General features: G+C 48.4%; 2 protein-coding genes and 2 long non-coding RNA genes across 8 annotated transcripts in view; 3 read left to right on the forward strand and 1 right to left on the reverse strand.

The window, feature by feature from the left end:
- Positions 1 to 21,994, forward strand: part of LOC116714596 (alpha-1,3-mannosyl-glycoprotein 4-beta-N-acetylglucosaminyltransferase B) — a 776,799-nt gene that overhangs the window by 306,111 nt on the left and 448,694 nt on the right. The gene's annotated exons all lie outside the window — the stretch shown is intronic.
- tbc1d2 (TBC1 domain family, member 2) lies at positions 3,259 to 21,872 on the forward strand. Of its 5 annotated transcripts, none has more exons than XM_032555231.1 (18): positions 3,259 to 3,610; positions 4,462 to 4,691; positions 8,035 to 8,785; positions 9,354 to 9,471; positions 12,199 to 12,319; positions 12,404 to 12,524; positions 12,743 to 12,907; positions 12,972 to 13,241; positions 15,038 to 15,154; positions 15,263 to 15,373; positions 15,482 to 15,654; positions 15,734 to 15,845; positions 17,743 to 17,943; positions 18,009 to 18,196; positions 18,265 to 18,385; positions 18,454 to 18,639; positions 19,826 to 19,947; positions 21,127 to 21,872. In XM_032555231.1, exons 1-18 carry the CDS (start codon positions 3,560 to 3,562, stop codon positions 21,323 to 21,325), a joined length of 3,357 nt encoding a protein of 1,118 aa, XP_032411122.1. In that variant the 5' UTR covers positions 3,259 to 3,559; the 3' UTR covers positions 21,326 to 21,872. The 5 variants fall into 5 exon arrangements, with proteins under 5 accessions (XP_032411122.1, XP_032411121.1, XP_032411124.1 ...); XM_032555230.1 differs by having other exon boundaries at positions 12,404 to 12,522; positions 12,729 to 12,907; XM_032555233.1 differs by lacking the exon at positions 4,462 to 4,691 and having other exon boundaries at positions 3,260 to 3,610; positions 12,404 to 12,522; positions 12,729 to 12,907.
- On the forward strand, positions 14,434 to 14,988 carry LOC116714620 (uncharacterized). Its single transcript, XR_004338090.1, has 2 exons — positions 14,434 to 14,552; positions 14,656 to 14,988. It is a non-coding gene; the product is annotated as an uncharacterized LOC116714620 (long non-coding RNA).
- On the reverse strand, positions 16,601 to 17,667 carry LOC116714627 (uncharacterized). Its single transcript, XR_004338096.1, has 2 exons — positions 17,141 to 17,667; positions 16,601 to 17,106 (listed from the first exon to the last, which is right to left on the reverse strand). It is a non-coding gene; the product is annotated as an uncharacterized LOC116714627 (long non-coding RNA).

Raw genomic sequence — 21,994 nt, forward strand, 5'->3', positions numbered from 1 at the left:
ACCTTTTCTACTCAAAGAGCCATTTGGGACCGCCTCCCAATAAAAAGAAAGCACTTGGAGCCACAACCCATTTTGACGTCATATATATAAAACCTATATGCTATGTACAAAAATCGATACTATGTTGCGTTTATGAAATCAACGAACTGCTGCAGAGAACACAAAATTTTATTTCTGCATGTAACAAAACGCATTTTACACTTTGTTGATGCTCAATTTCAAACAAAACACCCTCTGTCTATTTGGGTCTTTGTATTTAAGAAATAAAAATCAAAACTTACCCAACCAGCACTGAAGGAAACATAGAAACAGAATGCAGTCACCTGTCCTCCTCTTATTCAGGAGATAAAAATCAAAACTTATCCAAATATTATCCACCGGCACTGAACCAACCAAGAAAACCAAAAAATGCGCAGTCTGCTCTGTGTCCCGTTGTACGGTACGGCGCCCCCTAGGGGACACGGGGAAGTTTTTTCTTTTGCGTTCCCTCGCAATAATCTACTGGTCAGTTATGCAGCATAATTGAATCCTGTAAGCCTTTCTTACGGTGGGCGCCGTACTTTCTGCTTTAATATAAGGTTATGTGAGGTTTTTCCATGAATGTTAGAATCTTTTTGTGAAATATCTGAAGTTTTATATCTTTCTTTAGGATAGAAAGGCACCACAAACCTACGATATAAACAGAAACCTTCCGTAAGTAGGAAAGAAATAAAAATACATCCTAATTTGGACTATTTCTGAGTTATTATCGCGGGTAATAAATCATCTGACAGTTTTGATTGTGTCTCTGTTGTTCTAGTCTGAATGGTTTAAAGAGCTGCTTTCAGTGCCGCTCCATCTCAGCCTTAACAGACATAAACATGCAGGAAAAAATAAATCGATTTTCAATCAGTGTTTTGCAGTGTGTAGCCCTCTGTTTCCTGTCAGCCCACTGTCACATAAGGGACACTAGAGCCCACAAAAGCCCCCTGGAGGGGTAAAAAAAAAAAAGTCCAAATTAGGATGTATTTTTATTTCTTTCTTACTTACGGAAGGTTTCTGTTTATATCGTAGGTTTGTGGCGCCTTTCTATCCTAAACAAAGATATAAAACTTCAGATATTTCACAAAAAGATTCTAACATTCATGGAAAAACCTCACATAACCTTATATTAAAGCAGAAAGTACGGCGCCCACCGTAAGAAAGGCTTACAGTGTTAAATTATGCTGCATAACTGACCAGTACAGTATTGCGAGGGAACGCAAAAGAAAAAAACTCCCCATGTCCCCTAGGGGGCGCCGTACGCTTCAGCCTTCCGCATCAGCTCCGAAACGGCCTTTTTTCTCTCCTCTTCCTCGGGATATTTTTTAGCAAAGACAGAGTGTTTGCTCTTGAAATGTTTGCCAGTCTTTCGCCACATATTAAGCAGAAGGTGAACCAGTTTCATCAGCGGTGAAAGCAAAATGATCTGTCCACGTAGCATTAAATGTTCTGCCATCTTCACAATGTTTCCTTTTCTTGGATTTATTCATGATGTATCTTCCAGGCAAGGATCAAAAAGTCAATAAATCAGTGCGCTAAAAAAACGCGGTCTGCCAGACATGTGGGGTTCGCCAGGAAAGCCTGTCGCACATCGGCGGACATGACGTATATTTTGGGTGCTAAAAATGTTCAAAACTTTTGTTTTAATGTTACAAGTTTACCATAATCTTCAGATTTAGACATTTATTTTAAAATGATTTTAATTTATAATTTTTTAATGATTTCATTTTAATAAAATATTCTATTTCCCAAAGTCACTGGGAGCCACAACAGAAGGATGAAAGAGCCACACGTGGCTCCGGAGCCACTGGTTGCCGACCCCTGGACTAGGGAAATCTTTCTCATTATCGGCCAACATCTTTTATAAAACTCTTATTTTTTCTCCTTACTTTAGAGCGTGGATGTTCGGTCCACCTTGAGGATGAAGTGATGAGTAAAGGGCCAGTTTATGTAGCTGGTTGAGGGCTGAACGGATGGAGGTCAGAAGTGTGCCCACATCGCCATCTTGCCGGAAGTCTCCGGGGCAGAAGCAGGTCTCGACGTCGGGGTGAACTCCCTCACTTGCCGGTGTGAGCATGACCCGCGGTGGCACTGAGGAGGTCACAGGTCAATTTAACAGCTTCGGCTTAACAATTACCGGCCGCACAGACTTTGTGCTATAACTACCGCTGCTCCACTCACTCTCTGCCACACACTGTCTCTCAGTCGCTCCAAAGCGGGTTACAGCATGCAGCGCCCCCTTCTGACCGGAGGACTGCTGTCAACCACACACGACATACACACACTAGCTCCTCATCAGAGACAGCAGGCTCCAAATGTGGCACCGGCAGCTATCTCGGCGGCACTTCCGGTGACAGCTGCCGTAAGCTGCCACGGGCTGCCGTGACCTGCTACCGGCACCTGGGGCGGGACCACGGCCCAGCAGCACAGGGTGCCGGACCAGCCAGTGACCTGCGGCAGCTTATTAACGGCAACTTCTTGCTTCTTTGACGTATGCCACGGCTTTTGTGTCAGACTGGAAATGTATTATTTTATTTTGGACAAAAAAAAGAAAGAAAGAAAACACCGTATTCTTTTGCGTTTTTCCACAAAAGTGTTGCATTTCCTCTTAATTGATGCGTTTCCTCACAATAAGCAAACACTCTCTGGTCTATTTTGGCTACAGTCACAAATGTCGATTTAAAATTTCTAATATATACACATTTAAAGAACCTCAGTGAAAACGTGTTTATATATTCTTAACTCTGTGGGGGAAAATTAATTGAAAATCAATTTATTTACTGCGGAAGTGTATTTCCATCAGGAAGGACAGAAATTAGAGCGCTATCACGTTATAACGTTATATTGTACATGATAATGTATTGCATAAACATACTACTCATATTGTGCGAACTTTTATGGATTTTGTGTTTTCCTTTTATTTGATTATTTATTTTATTTGACTGTCGCCAGTCATTCAGACTGAAGCTGATGAATGTTTGGGATTGCGCAGAAAAAGCTAAACTCGCTACAATCTGCTTCACTTGGTTCCGTTCCGTCCATAAGGTTTGCTACGTGTGGCCCGGGAATGTAACTCTGTCTGATCCATTTACTGACTTGTAACATTTCATGATTTTCGACCCAGAAACTTGTGTGGCATGTTGGTGCAGGTTCACCTTTAAGGTGAGTGGTGGGCGGAACCAACGTAGCTGTTAAAGCCAGGTGTGTATGACGGCGCGGCGCGGCGCGGACTTCCTGTCCCTCAAGCGGGGAGTAATTGTTTCAGGATCGCGTGTGGTCGTGGGATTCTTCACCGAGATCCTGAGTTGTTCGGGACTTGGCGGTGGATTGTTGGTGGCTTCCCCCTCTCTCCTCCTGCCGCTTCCTGGACCTGAACCTGAACTGGATCAGAACCGGTTTCAGCCCGTGGTGGCTGCCGGTGCCACGATTGGAGCCCCGCGGCCTGATCACATGTAGTGGAGGCGCTCATCAGGCTTTGAGCTAAATATTAATAACTGGAGCAGTTGCATCGCTCTGGGTTTCTGAACAGGAGGAGGTTATGGCAGGCCGTCAGAACATAAAATCAGTGATTACTTCAAGATATGTGAAAGTAAGTTTGGACTCAACCACATTCTGATCATCCTGAATAATTTAAGATTTCTGCTTTTACATTCTGATCAGGAGGAAATAAACATATTACATGCATGGTTCAAAATTTCTTTAAAGGTTTCTGAAATAACGTTCCTGATCACTAAGACTTGTCAAAATAAAATTTTTAGATATCTGAATAAAAAACTCCATGTAAACAAACAGGAACTTCATGAAGGTGAAAACTGCTGCAGAAATCTACAAAGAATTTCCTTTTTATTCTCTGCAAGACACAAACATTGCACTTAAAAACGGTTTTGAAAAGAAAACTGCGGTCACTAACAAGCTCAAAATGAAACATCTTTTTAATTAAAATTTTCAAATGCTACATAAATCTGTGACGTTTTGGCTGAATAATTGTTCCTCTTATCTGTGACATCACTCTGACTAGTCAGAATATTAATTCAAGATATTTGAACTAGAAATGCAATCTAGATTGAAAAAATGTTCTAGATATTGCTAATTCATTTGGGAATATCTGAAAGGAATTGTAATGAGTCAAAGCTACACTTCTATAAATCTGTTAGTTTTGTTCAGTTATTATTTTCATTCTGCAAGTTAATTTGCACCAATTGGATTTACTTTAGACATAATTTAATCGTTAATATTCAAAATAAAGGTTTCAGATGGTCAGTACTGCAAAAATCTTGAATTGAGACTTGGTGCTAATCTGACGTCATTTCTTCCTAAGTTAATTATAGATTTCTTAATTTGATCAATGTCTTATTCTTGATTAATCTAGTCAAACTATTTTCAAATATCTGCACTGGTCATGTGGTGAAGCAGATTTTATGTTAAAACGGCCTGCCATAGAACCACGTGACTCAGCCCCGCGCCTTTACTCCAGCTCTGACGTCGCTCTGGAAGCGGGACTTTTCCTGCTCTTATTTTGAAGTGAATAGCGGAAGTTGGGTGTGTTTGGGTCGGAGAGGAGCGGGAGCGGCGGGACACGAGCCGCTGAGAGAGGGGCGCGAGACACAAACACCAACAGGTAAACAACAACAGCAGCAGCCAATCAGAGCCACCGGGTGCCGCCCACTCAGGTAAGAGCGCCGTAGAACCGAACCTGTTGGTTCCGGGCAGGGCCGCGCAGAGACCTATGGAGGGTCAGGGGCTCAAATTTAAAAAAGGGCACATTGAACAGAAACAATCCATAATAATCAATAATCTAACTGGATCCTACTGGATCATCGCCATCATGCAGGAAATGCAAAGCAAATCTAGTCTCTATTTTCCCCAACAGGTAAAAAGTTTCTGTTTCTGCTGCTGACAGTCCTGGAGGGCTGAGCTGATCTGAGACTGGAGCTGTTAAACAGACCAGAGGAGAGAAGGTCAAAGGTCATGAAGTTATGAAATAAGCTAATTTGCTGCCATTTTACTAATGAAGCCCTAATAATATCTATTTAACCTCTAGAACAACCTGGCTGCAGACGGATTTATAGATCAGAAACTCAAAGGGGTTAAAACTATATAATAGTTTGATGTTAAACCTCTAGATCTAGAATTATAAGACTGGGATATCAAGGCAAAGAAAACTCAGTAGCTGCTGGTAGGGGCCATTCAGGGGCCTCCAGACATTCAGGGGCCTCCAGACACTCAGGGGCCTCCAGACACTCAGGGGCCTCCAGACACTCAGGGGCCTCCAGACACTCAGGGGCCCCTAGAAATGGTCTAATTGTACCACAGACCATAGATCTAAACCTGTAGCATCATTTATAGAGAATAACAATGTTATTACATTTTATGTAATGCATCAGCTGAGAAAAATAAATAGTACATTTAGGATTTAACTAGGACGTTTACTTTGTAAAAGTTTAAAGAATCATCTTGATAGTTTGATTGTTGTGTTACCATGGCTACAATATGGTGTAATCTTTGTGTTTGAATTGGGTTTGTTCACAAATACATCACAGCCAATAACCAATAATCAGTGATTGATTTTAAACCTGGTCTCCCCTCACAGATTCACCTGATCGACATTTAAACATGTTAGTGATGCTGAGGTTCTTAGTAGGACGGGGGGTTCTGGCTAAGGCCCCATATTACCTTGGGCCGGCCCTGGAGGAACAGCTGCTATGATGCGCATCTCTGGAATCTACCTGGAATCCACCTGGAATCCACCTGGAATCTACCTGGAATCCCCCGGTGGCCCCTGTCAGTCCCCTGATGCTTTGGAGACATTTTGGTTCATTTCATTGTGGCATGTTTGGCTTCTTGCTGCGGTTCTGATTATTGCTACAATATTTTCTCTGATGTTTATTTCATGAACTCTAATTGGGCCGAATCTTCCTTTAACACTTGAGGTTCTGCAGTAACTTCTGTTTACAGCCCAGAACCACCAGTGGCTTTAACCCGCCTGGTAGAAACGTTAAGGAGAAGCAGAGAGCAGGTGGTACCAGGTGGTACCGGGTGATACCGGGTGATACCGGGTGGTACCAGGTGGTACCAGGTGGTACCGGGGCTTTGAGCTGCGTTGCGACTCGCGGTGACAGTCTCAGTGTCTTATATCAGGATGTCTGATATAAAGACAGATATTCTTTCTATCTGTCGGTGGTTCCGACCCAGACTGCCTGTAGTGAACCGAACCGGGCTTTTAGCAGAATGATGAAGTTAAAGTCAGAAGTTTCTCTGCAGCATTTCTGAGTTTAGTGGTGAGGCGGGTTTTGTCCCACTATTGCAGGACGATTATAAAAATATAAATAGAAACAGTTTTTCTAACATCAAACCTACGTTTTAATTCACAAACCAGTTTATAAAAATATTCTTGCCCATAATTAGATAGAGGAACAGATCCTCCTCCTCTTCCTCGTTCTCCTCCTCCTCGTTCTCCTCCTCCTCCTCCTCCTCCTCCTCCTCGTTCTCCTCCTCCTCCTCTTCCTCCTCCTCCTCTTCCTCCTCCTCCTCCTCCTCCTCCTCTTCCTCGTTCTCCTCCTCCTCCTCTTCCTCGTTCTCCTCCTCCTCCTCCTCCTCGTTCTCTTCCTCCTCGTTCTCCTCCTCCTCTTCCTCCTCCTCCTCCTCCTCCTCCTCCTCCTCCTCGTTCTCTTCCTCCTCCTCTTCCTCTTCCTCCTCCTCCTCCTCCACGTTCTCCTCCTCCTCGTTCTCTTCCTCCTCCTCGTTCTCCTCCTCCTCCTCCTCTTCCTCCTCCTCCTCCTCGTTCTCCTCCTCCTCCTCGTTCTCCTCCTCTTCCTCCTCTTCCTCCTCGTTCTCCTCCTCCTCTTCCTCCTCCTCCTCCTCTTCCTCCTCCTCCTCTTCCTCGTTCTCTTCCTCCTCCTCCTCTTCCTCCTCCTCCTCTTCCTCGTTCTCCTCCTCCTCCTCCTCCTCGTTCTCTTCCTCCTCCTCTTCCTCCTCCTCCTCTTCCTCCTCCTCCTCCTCCTCCTCCTCCTCCTCCTCCTCCTCCTCCTCCTCCTCCTCCTCCTCCTCCTCCTCCTCCTCGTTCTCTTCCTCCTCCTCTTCCTCCTCCTCCTCCTCCTCCTCCTCGTTCTCTTCCTCCTCCTCTTCCTCCTCCCCCTCTTCCTCGTTCTCCTCCTCCTCCTCCTCCTCGTTCTCCTCCTCCTCCTCCTCCTCCTCCTCCTCCTCGTTCTCTTCCTCCTCCTCTTCCTCCTCCTCCTCCTCCTCACCATGGAGTCTGATCAACATGGAGGCTCTGAGAGTCATTATCAGCCAGACTAGTTTATTTTACTACATTATTATATTTAGATAAATATTGTTGCCGAGGAAACACACAGACCTTCTGACATACAGATTAAAAATAAAAACCCAAAAAGGCCACTAGGGGCATCAAGGGTAAAAAGGGCTCAAGCCCCCCTCACCCCCCCCTGGTTCCGGGCTCTGGTCCCTTCTTTCTGACCCGACCCGCTGCTGCCGAACAGAACCTCAGTCTGGTTCCGCTCAGTAAGGCCCAAACGGTTCTGTTCAGGTTCTGCTGTAGAGAACCAGAACCAGCCCAGGTTCTGGTTCTGCTGTAGCGTTTAGAACCGTTCTTCAGTCAACAGAACCTGATGTTCTGGTTGCAACAGAACCAAGCCCAGCAGCTCAGAGGAATAAAGTTCTGGAAGCTATACGGAACCAGAACCGGATCGAACAGCTGCTGTATCATCAGTCTGGATAGAACCGGACCAGAACCAGGCCAGCACCTTCCCAGTTCGACTCTTTACTGCTACAGAACCAAACCAGCCCGGTTCTGGTTCTGTTTGACCCACTTAAATCAAATAAAGCCTTTTTCACCAGAACCAGAGAAGTTCTGCAGCGGATTGGAACCAGAACCGGAACAGAACCTGGTCCAATTGGACCCAGCTACAGCTTCACTGACAGGAGCCAGAACCTCAGACAACTGGATCAGGACCGGTTTCAGCTCGGTTCCGTCTGACCCAGTTCTTCTCCTTGCAGGATGGACGGAGGAAGTCCCGCCTCCGACTCACTTCCTGTTCCCACCGACCCGGTCCAGATGGGTCCAGACTCTCAGAACCAGGAGGCGGTTCATAGCGGACCCGACTGCCTGTCTGGGTCAGCAGAACCTCCTTCAAGCCCACAATCAACCAGACCAGAACCTCCTGGTTCTGAGCAGACGGAACCAGGAGGTTCTGCAGGACCAGAATCAGCTCCAGAAACAAGTTCAGGCCTGGTTCTCCAGAACCCAGAAGCCTCTACAGATCAGGATGAGGAGGAACCCGGTTCTGATCCGTCTGAGGTTCTGACTGCAGGACCAGAGGAACCTGGAGTCCATCAGAACCTGCAGTGTTCAGAAGAACTCCATCAGAACCCTGGTGAGGTTCTGTCGGCAGAGGAAGCCGGTTCTGCTGCGTCCTGTTTAGGTCGACCCGGCCGTACGGAGTGCCTGGACCTCCAGAACCGTCAGGCCCCGCCCCCCGGCGGCCAGGTGTGGCCCCGCCCCCCCGGCGCTGCAGGTGAGCCCAGGCTGTGCGGCTTCCTGCAGAAGCAGGCGGGGCCCCTGAGGGCCTGGAAGCGGCGCTGGTTCAGCTACGAACAGAACCAGAACCAGCTCTTCTACTTCCGCTCACCGCAGGATGTGGCGCCGCTGGGCCGGATCCGACTGAGCGGCGCCACCTTCACCTGTCCGCTGAACGCCGAGAGCGGCACCTTCCACATCCAGACGCCCGAACGCACCTTCATCCTCAAGGTAGGAACTCCGGGTCGGTCCGGATCCGGTCTGGTTATATTCAGGTAGATCTGAGTACGGAAAGCCAGCGAGGCCAATAATCATTTGACTTTTTAAACTTTCTTCTCTTCTGGAGTTCTACTGGTTCTACTGGGCCGGGCTCCAACCAGTCAGTGAAGGTTCTGGCAGCTTTCTGGAAAGAAAGACGGGAAAGGTTTCCATAACAGTACCAGACCAGGTACTGGTCCAGAAATCCAACTCCAGTCCAATTTTCTAGAGAGTCCGGTTCAGTTGGTGAGGTGTGAATGCTAATCGACCTCTGACCCTCCAAACCTCGGTCTGGTTCAGTTTGAATGTGAACGCCGAGTGGACTGGAGACCTCTCCAAAAGCAGGAAGTAGACTAGTAGACCCAGGGCATTCTGGGTAAATACAAGCAAAGCTAACATGCTAGCAGAGAGAGAAACCATGGCAGCTGGAATTTTGGCCCTGTTGACTTTCCGTATATGATCCTGGTTAGCAGAAACCTCTGAGCCGTGTCTCCTGACTGGATCAGAACCCGACCCGACCCGACCCCCTCCTGTGTTTCAGGCGGTGAGTCAGGAGCTGATGCTGTACTGGCTGCAGCAGCTGCAGGTGAAGCGCTGGCAGCACCGTGACACGTCTACTGGACCAGACCAGACCAACACCAACAACAACAACCTGACAGGTGAGATCCACCAGAACCAGCTGCTCTGGGTTTGATCCCAGGTTCTGGTTCTCTAATGTTCTCTGAAGAACTTCTGAGATCAGAACCAGAACATCTGGACTCCTGTCCTATGGATTTTATTTAGCATATCAGAAACAAAAACACGCCACACTTTCCAGATTTTTCTGTTAGAAAGAATCAATCACTTTCTTTCCCGGTCCAGTCGGAACGGGTCAGAACAGGTCGGAACCTGGGGAAGTTCAGAGGGTGTGAATACTATCCCGAGGTGCTGGTTTTGGTTCTACTGGTTAAACTGGTTCTAATGATGTTTGAACTGATTCAGATAATGGTTCTGTTTTGGGTCGCCTGGTTCTGGTTCTGTTTGTGTTGTTCTTCAGCTGACTGGTTCAGCGGTTCCGGTCCAGGATGAACTGGCTCCAGAGGAATGACCCAGTTCTGTTGGTAACCTGTATGTGTTTCTGCTGGAGCCTTTACTGGTTGAACTGGTTCAGATGGTCCAACATCCTGTCCCCCCTCCCCCACCTGTTGGGAAAGCCTTCCTGCAGGAGGGAGCGGCGCCGTCTGACTCACTTCCCTGAATCGGACCGGGCCTCACTGAGTCAGAACCCCCCCGCTCCTCATCAGGGAGTTGCTGTGATCTGGGCTGTTTCCATGGAAACGGCTGTCAACAGGAAGTCAGGTTCTTCTGATCCAGGGTCCAAACAGTTCTGACCCACTTCCGGCCCATTGCGCTAAAGAACTCGGATTAATTACATCATCCTGAGGACAGGAAGTGACATCACAGCTGCTGCTGCAGGCGACAGAATGGCAGGATGGTCCAGTTTCTGGTTCTGGTTCTGGTTCTATTCCAGGTTCTGGTTCAGGTTCTATTTCTGGTTCAGGTTCAGGTTCTATTTCTGGTTCTGGTTCTTTTTCAGGTCTAGATTCTGGTTCAGGTTCCATTTCTGGTTCTGGTTCTGGTTCTATTTCTGGTTCAGGTTCTGGTTCTGGTTCAGGTTCTATTTCAGGTATAGTTTCTGGTTCAGGTTCTAGTTCTGGTTCAGGTTCTGGTTCAGGTTCTATTTCTGGTTCTGGTTCTGGTTCAGGTTCTATTTCTGGTTCTGGTTCTGGTTCTATTTCTGGTTCAGGTTTTGGTTCTGGTTCAGGTTCTATTTCTGGTTCTGGTTCTATTTCAGGTTCAGGTTCTGGTTCTGGTTCTATTTCTGGTTCTGGTTCTAGTTCTTTTTCAGGTTCAGGTTCTATTTCTGGTTCAGGTTCAGGTTTTGGTTCTGGTTCAGGTTCTATTTCTGGTTCTGGTTCAGGTTCTATTTCTGGTTCTGGTTCTTTTTCAGGTCCAGGTTCTGGTTCAGGTTCTATTTCTGGTTCTGGTTCTGGTTCTATGTCTGGTTCTGGTTCTTTTTCAGGTCCAGGTTCTGGTTCAGGTTCTGGTTCTGGTTCTGGTTCAGGTTCTATTTCAGGTCCAGTTTCTGGTTCAGGTTCTAGTTCTGGTTCTGGTTCTATATCTGGTTCTAGTTCTTTTTCAGGTTCAGGTTTTGGTTCTGGTTCAGGTTCTATTTCTGGTTCTGGTTCTATTTCTGGTTTTGGTTCTGGTTCTGGTTCTATTTCAGGTCCAGGTTCTGGTTCAGGTTCTAGTTCTGGTTCTGGTTCTGGTTCTATGTCTGGTTCTGGTTCTTTTTCAGGTCCAGGTTCTGGTTCAGGTTCTGGTTCTGGTTCAGGTTCTATTTCAGGTCCAGTTTCTGGTTCAGGTTCTAGTTCTGGTTCTGGTTCTATATCTGGTTCTAGTTCTTTTTCAGGTTCAGGTTTTGGTTCTGGTTCAGGTTCTATTTCTGGTTCTGGTTCTGGTTCTATTTCTGGTTTTGGTTCTGGTTCTATTTCAGGTCCAGGTTCTAGTTCTGGTTCTGGTTCTATTTCAGGTCCAGGTTCAGGTTCTAGTTCTGGTTCTGGTTCTAGTTCTTTTTCAGGTTCAGGTTCTATTTCTGGTTCTGGTTCTTTTTCAGGTCCAGGTTCTGGTTCAGGTTCTATTTCTGGTTCTGGTTCTTTTTCAGGTCCAGGTTCTGGTTCTGGTTCTGGTTCAGTTTCTATTTCAGGTCCAGTTTCTGGTTCTGGTTCTATTTCTGGTTTTGGTTCTGGTTCTATTTCAGGTCCAGGTTCTGGTTCAGGTTCTAGTTCTGGTTCAGGTTCTGGTTCTGGTTCAGGTTCTATTTCTGGTTCTGGTTCTGGTTCTATTTCTGGTTCTGGTTCAGGTTTTGGTTCTGGTTCAGGTTCTATTTCTGGTTCTGGTTCGGTTCTGGTTCTATTTCAGGTTCAGGTTCTGGTTCTGGTTCAGTGTATCTGTGTCCCGACTCGTTCAGGGCTGCAGTGCCGCCCCCTGTAGGCCGCCCAGCGCCACTGCAGCATATCCAGTCCACAGGGGAAACAATCCACCGTTGACCCGGTTCTGCAACTGGTGACTTGGTTCTGTAACATAATTGATCAGAATCTGGACCAGAGCCGTCTCTGGTCGGGTTTTGGGCCCGGATGGACGTGTAGAACCGGGCTTTATGGACCCGTTACCTCTGTGAACATTCCTGATCAGAACCTTTGGCCTCACAGTTTGATCACCTTCACAGGTGAAATGATCAGCATGGCGCTGCACTGCCCCCTGCTGGCCGCTGCTGCTCATTACAGGAAGTGACATTTACTCCACGCCTCTTGCTGAGGTTCTGGTTCTGTTTCCTGTCTGAGCAGACGACTTCCTGCCGAGGCAGCATGGTCCTGTGGGCCTGGTGGGGGAGGCGGCGGCCGCCGCTCCGGCCCAGCGCTCGACGCTTGCCAGCGTCTCCATCAAACACCCGCTCATCCAGATCCAGTGAGTGGACCCGGAAGGTTCTGACTCGGTTGTTGTCTTGCTGCTCAGCTGACCCCGTCTGGTTCTGGTTCTGGTTCTGAACAGGAACTCGGTCCACAGTCTGAGGAAGAGAACGTCTCAGGACTCCAGTCAGAGCTCAGTGTTCTACACCGATGTTCTGCCCTGGACCGGAACCGGGCCGGAGGACAGCGGCGCCCCCGCAGGTAGCACAGGGTACTGCAGGTACCGAGTTCCTTCTGGGTTCTGGTTTCAGAACCTTTTCTGGTTCTGGCTGACCTGGATTCTGGACGGTTCTGGGTTTGACCCGATCCGTTTGGAGGGCAAACAGACCCTTCGGGATCAGAACCCAGAGCCGGACCGGCTTCTTTCTGAAAGCTCATCCTGATGACATCACGTCCTGTCTCCTCAGATGGCCCCGCGGCCGACGCCGCAGGTCAGAGGTCGGCGTCTCCGTCCCTCAGCTGGAGGTCCAAGTCCCGGGTCTCGTCCTCCGTGTCGGTCCCCTACGGGGTCGCGGCGTCCTCGGAGCGGACGTCCCGCCTGCAGCAGGACAAGCAGATGCTGATGGAGGAGGTCAAGGCTCAGAAGGTGAGGCGGTTCGGCCGGACCCGCCGCTCCTCCAGAACCAGAACCGACGCTGTGTGTCCTTCAGGAGCTGGTCTGGATCCTCCACAAGGCCCTGGAGGCGTCGCAGCTGGAGAAGCGCAGCTGCAGCGAGTTCCTGGCGGCGCAGGACGAGCGGCGGCGCCTGGAGCTGCTGCGGCACGGCGAGCGGCTGGCGGCGGACCTGAGGGCCCGGCTGGACGGCGCCAAGATGGAGGCCGAGGCGCTGAGGCGTCGCCTGGACGACAGAGACGCTCAGCTGGCCGAGCTGCAGGAAGAGGTCAGGCTGCTGGAGGAGAAGAACGCCGCCAAGCAGCAGGTGAGGACGGGTGACCTCTAGATCAATCAATCAATCAATCAACTTTTATTTGTATAGCACATTTCAGCAGCAGGCATTTCAAAGAGCTTTACATCATTACAAACACAGAAACACAAAGCAACATAGAATCAATAATCAAAACGCAGCATTAAGTCAGGTTCCATCAATAAATTTGTAATTGATTACATTTCAAATACAATCCTAAACAGGTGGGTTTTTAGTTGAGATTTAAAAGAAGTCAGTGTTTCAGCTGTTTTACAGTTTTCTGGAAGTTTGTTCCAAATTTGTGGTGCATAGATGCTGAAAGCTGCTTCTCCTCGTTTGGTTCTGGTTCTGGGGATGCAGAGCAGAACCAGAACCAGAACCTGAGAGGTCTGGAAGGTTGATACAACAACAGCAGATCTTTAATGTATTGTGGTGCTAAGCCGTTCAGTGATTTATAAACTAACAACAGTATTTTAAAGTCTATTCTCTGAGCTACAGGGAGCCAGTGGAGGGACTTTAAAACTGGTGTTATGTGCTCTATCTTCCTGGTTTTAGTCAGAACGCCAGCAGCAGCATTCTGGATCAGCTGCAGCTGTTTGATTGATTTGTTGGACAGACCTGTGAAGACGCTGTTGCAATAATCAATACGACTGAAGATGAAGGCATGGATGAGTTTCTCTAGATCTGGCTGAGACATTAGTCCTTTAATCCTGGAAATGTTCTTCAGGTGATAGAAGGCCGACTTTGTAACTGTCTTTATGTGGCTCTGGAGGCTCTAGATGACCTCTAGATGACCTCTGGGTGACCTCTGAGGTTCCGGTCATCTGATCCTGTTTAGAATAGAATAGAATAGAAGTACTTTATTCATCCCAGCAGGGAAATTACTTCGCAGTTACAGCATAGAGACAAGACAAGAGACAAGACACAGTAACAACGTCCGGGTGTTGAGTCTGGAGTTTGGCTGTGGTAGAGCTGATGACGTCACAGGCCACCGCTGCATCAGCTGATGGGGGAATGTAAACAGCGATCAAAATGGCGGACGTAAACTCCCTCGGTAAATAATACGGCCGCATTCCCACAGCCAGAAGTTCAATGTCCGGGCTACAAATCTGTTCCCTCACGTTAACATGACCGGGATTACACCACCTCTCACTCACATAAAGTGCAATCCCGCCGCCCTTCTTCTTGGAAAAGTCCCTGTCCCCCCGCACCAAGGAAAATCCAGGGACCTCCATGCTGTAGTCCGGAATAAGCGAGTGCAGCCAGGTTTCCGTGAAGCAGAAGATACTGCACTCCCTGTACTCCTTCTGGGTCCTAACCAGCGCCGTGAGTTCGTCCGCCTTATTCCCCAAAGACCTCACGTTCCCCACAATAATCGCCGGTACCGCTGGTTTGTGCCGTCTCCTCTTTTCCCTCCGTTTAACTCCAGACCTGCAGCCCCGGCGTCTCCTCCGTAACTCCTCTGGGACCACAGGCCCGTCTCCGGGCAGCTCAGAGGCCCACACAGCGCAATCAGCTGTTCACGCGCGTAAACAATGCCGCTACTCCGCTCGGCGAGGTTCTCCGTAACAAAGAGTAGAAAAAGTAGCAGAAGAACGCGGAGAACAGCGACAGAACCACATCCAGCCATTGTGGAAAGCTTAACTGATGATCTATGGGTTCTTTAAGGATGGATCCTTAATCGGTTACAGCAAATATACACAGACAAACACACGACGGGAGCTGCGTCTGCAGGCAGCCAGCTGCGCCGGCGCCATCTTGACGAAATCCAGCTTCCAGCTGCACTGATTGTACTTCCTGTCTCCTGTCAGGTGATCATGAAGCTGACTGATCAGGTGACCTCCTGCCTGTCGGACTCCTCTGGTTCCGACCAGAACCAGAACCATCAGAACCACAAGCAGCTCCAGCAGCAGATGGAGAATCTCAAGGTGGAGTTCAGCTGCCTCACCTGATCCGGTTCCGGTTCTGATCCGCGTGTAGAAGCCCGTAGGATGAAGTCTGGTTGGTTCTGACCCGGTTCTGGTTCTGTTCTTCAGGACGACTTGGCGGCGTATCAAACCCAGAACCGGTTCCTGAACTCTGAGATCTACCAGCTGACCAAACTGTGGAGGAAAAGCTCCGAGCAGGAGAGGAGCCTGATGGTGAAGGTGGGAACGCTGGGAATGCTGGGAATGCTGGGGCGACTCTGGGTCCTTACTGGACCTGGCCCGGTCCTGGTTCTGCTTCTCATGTTCCTGCTCTCTAATTGGCCGCAGTGTGCGTACCTGGAGGCCACCAACTGCCAGATGGAGAGCCGTTACCTGGGTGTCCTGCGGAGGCTGCAGGAGGCCAAAGCTCTGGCTCCGGAGCAGCAGGAGGCCGTGCAGCGGCTGATCCAGGACGCCCTGGGAAGAGAGGCCAAGGGTGTCGTGAAGCTGAGCGCGGACAGGTAGGACACCTGGACACCAGCTTCCTGTTCTCGTTCCCTGGCAGAAAACGGGTAAATGCGCCCTGTGCTCCGTCTGCAGGGATCACGACGAGTATGGCTTTAAGATCGTCCCCGACTACGAGGTGGAGGACATGAAGCTGCTGGCTAAGATCCAGGCGCTGGAGATCCGGGGCCACAGCCTGCTGCAGCAGGTCAGACTGCTGCCCAGAGCGCCGACTGACAGGCTGCTGCCTGATTGCCTCAAGTCCACCTCTCTGCAGCAAACAGGAAGGGCGGGACGGACCTCTGTCAGTCTCAGACCTTATTTAGAAATGGGACCATTGCACTCCGGAAGTGAAGGGGGCGCTATTTCCTATATTATCCAAGGTCTCCCGTTTTTATTTTCTTTTGAAATCTGTGATATATTTTCACCTTTAGGAAGGATTTTCACTCCCAGCATTTATTTGAACTTTTCTCTTTTATTTACTTCAGTGCAGCTCACAGTTTTTAACAGATTCTGTAGCTTTCTGTGAACTTCTAAATCTGCTCCTTAGTGGCATCTTTTCGGGCCTGATACTGCCTCTAGTGGCGTGGGGTGGTAACACAGCTAATATAATTACATTACTAAATCAGAATACCACAAAGTCTTTATTATTTATTATTAATTTCAACATTACTGGAACTGTAAAAGATAAATGATCTTCTAAAACATTATATTTTTCCATTTTCTTAAGGAAGTAGAGCTAATTAAATGACATAAACAAAACTTTTATACATTATAAATAATATCTATATTTCTCCATCAATTATAGGAGGAATAAAATAAATAAGACATGAAAAACAACATGATCAACTATAATAAAAATACCATTTACAATATATACATAAGAAATTTAATTGAGCAAAAGTCAATAACAAACAAATGAATTAGGTTCACAGAAGAATAACCAGGATTGTTAAACAGATACAAGCAATAATTTACATTTTTATTTTTACGGTGCCATGTATATTATTCTGAGACTTTTTGTTGGTAGAGTTTTATATTTAGGAAAAAATCTGGTTAAACTATTTAGTCTTCCAAGGTGGAAATTTTTCTTTGACTCTAAAACGATAAAATAAAACTCTTTCATAGAATCACAATATCAACACTTTGTGCATCAAGTAAAACACTTAGCATGCTACAGGTAAATGTTATCATTTAGTTTGGCTAAGAATAATTATTGCTCTGTCAATAAATGACTTCTAATCGATGTTCTTAGTTACCAGAGGAAAACAATAAGGCCTTCATGAGCTCAAACTATTACCTACTATTTTACCTGCCATTGAAAGTTTTCTGAAAATATTGTCTGTTAGTCTGCAGCTCATGTGACCAAAGGAGATGAAAAGTTAAAACAGTCCACAGTTAAAAGTTGAGTTGAGTTAAAACTCTAGTTAGAACGTAAAGTTTTAACATTTTAACTCAACAACCTCTACCTAACTGGTTGTACACAACGTCTGGTTGGGTAACCCAAAGATCACTGGGTCTAAAAAGACAGAGTCTCTGAGAATAGTTCTTAAAGATATAGCCAGTGTTTTCAGCAAAACTGAGCTGACTGTCCAGGAATGACAAGGAATTTAAAATTTACCACAGTTTCAACAGGTTGGCCATCGAGTGAAACTGGAATCACTTTCAGGTTTTGTTTATGTCATTTAATTAGCTCTACTTCCTTAAGAAAATGAAAAGGTATGTTCTTTAGTGAGGGAATTTATCTTTTACGGTGCCAGTAATGCCAGAATTAATAGTAAATTATAAGGATGTTGTGGTATTCTGATTTAATACTGTAATTATATTAGCTGTGTTACCACCCCACGCCACTAGAGGCAGTATCAGGCCCGAAAAGATGCCACTAAGGAGCAGATTTAGAAGTTCACAGAAAGCTACAGAATCTGTTAAAGACAATACTTACGACGCGCACCCCCCCCTTCCCCCCCCGCACCCCACACACACACACACACACACACCCGCAGCAAAATTGCGAAGGGCTGACCGGTCTGCGCGACTAAAAAGGTTGGGGACCACTGCTCTAACACACCGGGCCGTTCTGGTTCTGATTCTGGTTGTCCCTGCAGGACAGCATGGAGCGCCCCCTGCTGGCCCGCTGGGCGCAGTATCTGGCCGGCCGTTCTGAGGACGACCTGTGTCCGTCTCCGGAGGTCAAGGCTCTGCTGCGCTCCGGCGTCCCTCAGCAGTACCGGCAGAGAGTGTGGCGCTGGCTGGTCCGGACCAGAACCAGAACCGTCTGGGAGCGCCACCCCCAGCGGTACCAGCAGGTAGGCCGACGCTCCGGGCCGCCGCGGTCGGGGCGAGCCGTGATTGACCCTCACTGCGCTTGCAGCTGTGCGAGAAGAGCCGGACGTCGCCGCACCCGGCCTGCAGGCAGATCCAGCTGGACCTGCACAGAACCCTGACCACCAATCAGAACTTCTCCTCACCCTCAAGCCCCGCCCTCCAGCAGCTGCGCCGCGTCCTGCTGGCGTTCTCCTGGCAGAACCCGGCGGTCGGCTACTGCCAGGGGCTTAACAGGTAGGAGGGGCGACACCGGGTCAGGTGACCCCGTGGTGACCTCGTGGTGACCTTGCAATGCCCCTCAGGCTGGCGGCTGTCGCCCTACTGGTACTGCAGAGTGAGGAAGACGCCTTCTGGTGCCTGGTGGCGCTGGTGGACGCCATCATGCCTCAGGACTACTACACCAAGAACCTCCTGGCCTCTCAGGTGAGTCTGCAGCCAGGTGCCGTCGTCCCCGGTGTCGGGTCGCCCGCTGATGATGCGTTCGCGTTCAGGCCGACCAGCGGGTCCTGAAGGACTTTATGGCAGAGAAACTCCCCCGGCTGGCGGCGCACCTGGAGGGTCACGGGGTCGACGTGTCGCTGGTCACCTTCAACTGGTTCCTGGTCGTCTTCGTGGAGAGTCTGCCCAGCGACATCCTGCTGCCGCTGTGGGACGCCTTCCTGTACGAGGGCTCCAAGGTACCCTGAACGCACCACAACTCAGAGGACTGACCCTGAACCAGTGACATGCGGTCATGGAAAAATAATATATGATGATAAGATCATTTATGTTGCAATTTTCATCCTGTGGTTTGTTCTATAAAGTACCTATTTTTCATTCAGCTTAACCAATTCTGATTATTTTTTCTTCAAAATCACTGAATTTTCGCATTTTCCCATTCAAATGCTCAAAAGCGCAGCAGGTGAGGCAGCAGGAAGCTGAGCCTCACCTGAACTGACCAACCTCTGGCTAACTGCACTGGCTGCTGTTCTATAACAACATTCTCCTCCTGTCTGTACGTCGCCAATAAAATGGTTAAAAAACATTTAATATATAAACTGATTTTCCATCATTTAGCTTACTTAAATAATGTTCAGTGTTTGTTGTCACCAACTGTGTGTGTAACGTGTTTCTGTGCTGAGCAGCGATCAGAAACCAGAGAACAGATTGGAGGTGAGGCAGGCAGTTCTCTGGCCTCATGGCAGGGGGAGCTCATGATCCTAGACATTGTGACTCCACAACTGCAGAGTAAGAGACAGAAACAGCGAGCTAGCCCTGGAGCTAGCCGTACAGTAAAGTGCAGCGATATATTTATAGTTTTCTCCTCTTACCACATCAATCACGTATTAATAACCGTAAAATAAACATTAAGCCTAAAACCGAACCACTGCAACAGACTGAATGTTCTGCTCTCTGTGTGGGAAATATCTGAGTTGTTTTTTTTTGTTTCGTAGTCAGTTGCTATGGCAACGAGTAAGCGTGTAGCTGCGCTGATACAGAGAGCGAGAAAGACGTGGTTTTGAGTTTTACTTTAACGGTTTTCCCCTTTGCTGTGGAGCATGAAATGAATAATATCTACATGTTGAAGTTTGATTGAGTTAACAGAATTATTCTACGGCGGCTATGATGACATGTAGGAGAAAAGTGTTTTTGCCGTCCAGCGTTGTCCGCATGCGCGAAATTTCCTTATGTAAACAATAACATGCATAATCATGTTATCACAATCATATTTGTAAATATGATTATGATTAAGTCAGAGCCTCACCAGCTACGAACCTTACCGCACGTCACTGCCCTGAACGCACCACAACACCAAACTGACCCTGAACGCAAGAGAAACTGCCCCTGCTGCCCTCTAACCCGTTGCCCCGCCTCCGGCTGCAGGTGATCTTCAGGTTCGCTTTGGCTCTGTTCAAGTACAAAGAAGACGACCTGCTGAAGATCCACGACAACGTGGAGATCTACCAGTACCTGCGCTTCTTCACCAAGACCGTCACCGACAGCAGGTACGCCTTCCGTCTGTCTGTGGGAACGCGGTGTGTCTGTGGGAACGCGGTGTGTCTGTGGGAACGCCGTCTGCCTGTGGGAACGCGGTGTGTCTGTGGGAACGCGGTGTGTCTGTGGGAACGCCGTCTGCCTGTGGGAACGCCGTGTGTCTGTGGGAACGCCGTCTGTCTGTGGGAACGCGGTGTGTCTGTGGGAACGCCGTGTGTCTGTGGGAACGCCGTGTGTCTGTGGGAACGCCGTGTGTCTGTGGGAACGCCGTCTGCCTGTGGGAACGCGGTGTGTCTGTGGGAACGCGGTGTGTCTGTGGGAACGCCGTCTGCCTGTGGGAACGCCGTGTGTCTGTGGGAACGCCGTCTGCCTGTGGGAACGCCGTGTGTCTGTGGGAACGCCGTCTGCCTGTGGGAACGCCGTCTGTCTGTGGGAACGCGGTGTGTCTGTGGGAACGCCGTGTGTCTGTGGGAACGCCGTGTGTCTGTGGGAACGCCGTCTGCCTGTGGGAACGCGGTGTGTCTGTGGGAACGCCGTGTGTCTGTGGGAACGCCGTGTGTCTGTGGGAACGCCGTGTGTCTGTGGGAACGCCGTCTGCCTGTGGGAACGCCGTGTGTCTGTGGGAACGCCGTGTGTCTGTGGGAACGCCGTGTGTCTGTGGGAACGCCGTGTGTCTGTGGGAACGTGGTGTGTCTGTGGGAACGCCGTCTGCCTGTGGGAACGCGGTGTGTCTGTGGGAACGCCGTGTGTCTGTGGGAACGCCGTGTGTCTGTGGGAACGCCGTGTGTCTGTGGGAACGCCGTGTGTCTGTGGGAACGCCGTGTGTCTGTGGGAACGCTCCGGGTTCAGCAGACACTCGGCGTGTTTCAGTGAATCACTTCTTGTCCTTTTAATTGAAATCAGTAACTTCTTGATTTATCGTTTTTCCAGCAGAAACTGGATGATAAAGTTTTCAGTTTGGTGTTTTGATCTCAACTAAACTTTATTTTGACAGGTAGTTTTGTTTCCAGAGATAATTAATTTTATTTGTTGTTTAAATGTCTTCCTATTCCAGTGTTACATGTTCATTAGAGTTTAAAGTTTATTGTTCATTATTATGTTAATATCAAACAACAATATTGTTGTTTATTGTGATCATTTCTGGGCCGATTTATCGTCCATTGGCTGTAAATGGCGCCTCTCCTCAACAGGAAGTTGGCGGCCATTGCTTTCTGCGACATGAACCCGTTCCCGCGGCGCCTGCTGAGGAACCGGCGCGCGCTGCACCTGGAGCGCCTGCAGGGGGAGCTGCAAGAGCTGGAGGAGCAGCAGAAGGAGTTTGTGACAGAGAGCGCCGAGCGGAAAGACAAGGAGCTGGACCCCGCCAGCGAAGACGATGACGAGCTTTAATGAGAGGAAACCCGGGAGCGCTCCCTGATTGGCTCCCTGGTTGGCTCCCTGGTTGGCTCCCTGATTGGCTCCCTGGTTGGCTCCCTGGTTGGCTCCCTGGACCCGGACATTGTTATCAAAGCTCTAAATAAATGTTCTGCAGGTTCAAATTCCTGCTTCTTCATTAAACCAGAACATTTCTTGTTTTTATCAGGTCGACAACAACAGAAGCTAACAGAAGCTAACCCTTAATATGACATCACTAAAATTCTTAGATTTTCTCAGGGATTAGAAGCATCTCAGTTCTTTAGGAAAACCCTAAGTAGATTTTCTTATCAACTTAATTAGTTTGCTAAGGTGATGAAATGTTGCAGCAGAGGGGCGGAGCTTCAGGGTGAAGCAGGAAGATGGAGGACAGACGGAGCTCTGCCAGCAGCAGGCTCTGGATTCTCTGATCGCTTGGTTTCCAGTTCAATATTTCTTTCCAGACCTTCTCACTTCCATCGTAGATTTATCCAAACCTTAAATAACCGAGTAAAACATCATAAATAAACTCTGTTATTATAAACATCATCTGTTCGGAGATGGTGCAGCAGAAATACTTCCTGTTGTTTCCTCTTCCAGCCAGCAGGTGTCACTCTCTGGAAGCTGCCGGCCTTAAATCACCCCCTGTCCACATGATGGCGCTAG

Source organism: Xiphophorus hellerii, chromosome 23, assembly GCF_003331165.1.
Source record: "Xiphophorus hellerii strain 12219 chromosome 23, Xiphophorus_hellerii-4.1, whole genome shotgun sequence".
Lineage (NCBI taxonomy): Eukaryota > Metazoa > Chordata > Actinopteri > Cyprinodontiformes > Poeciliidae > Xiphophorus > Xiphophorus hellerii.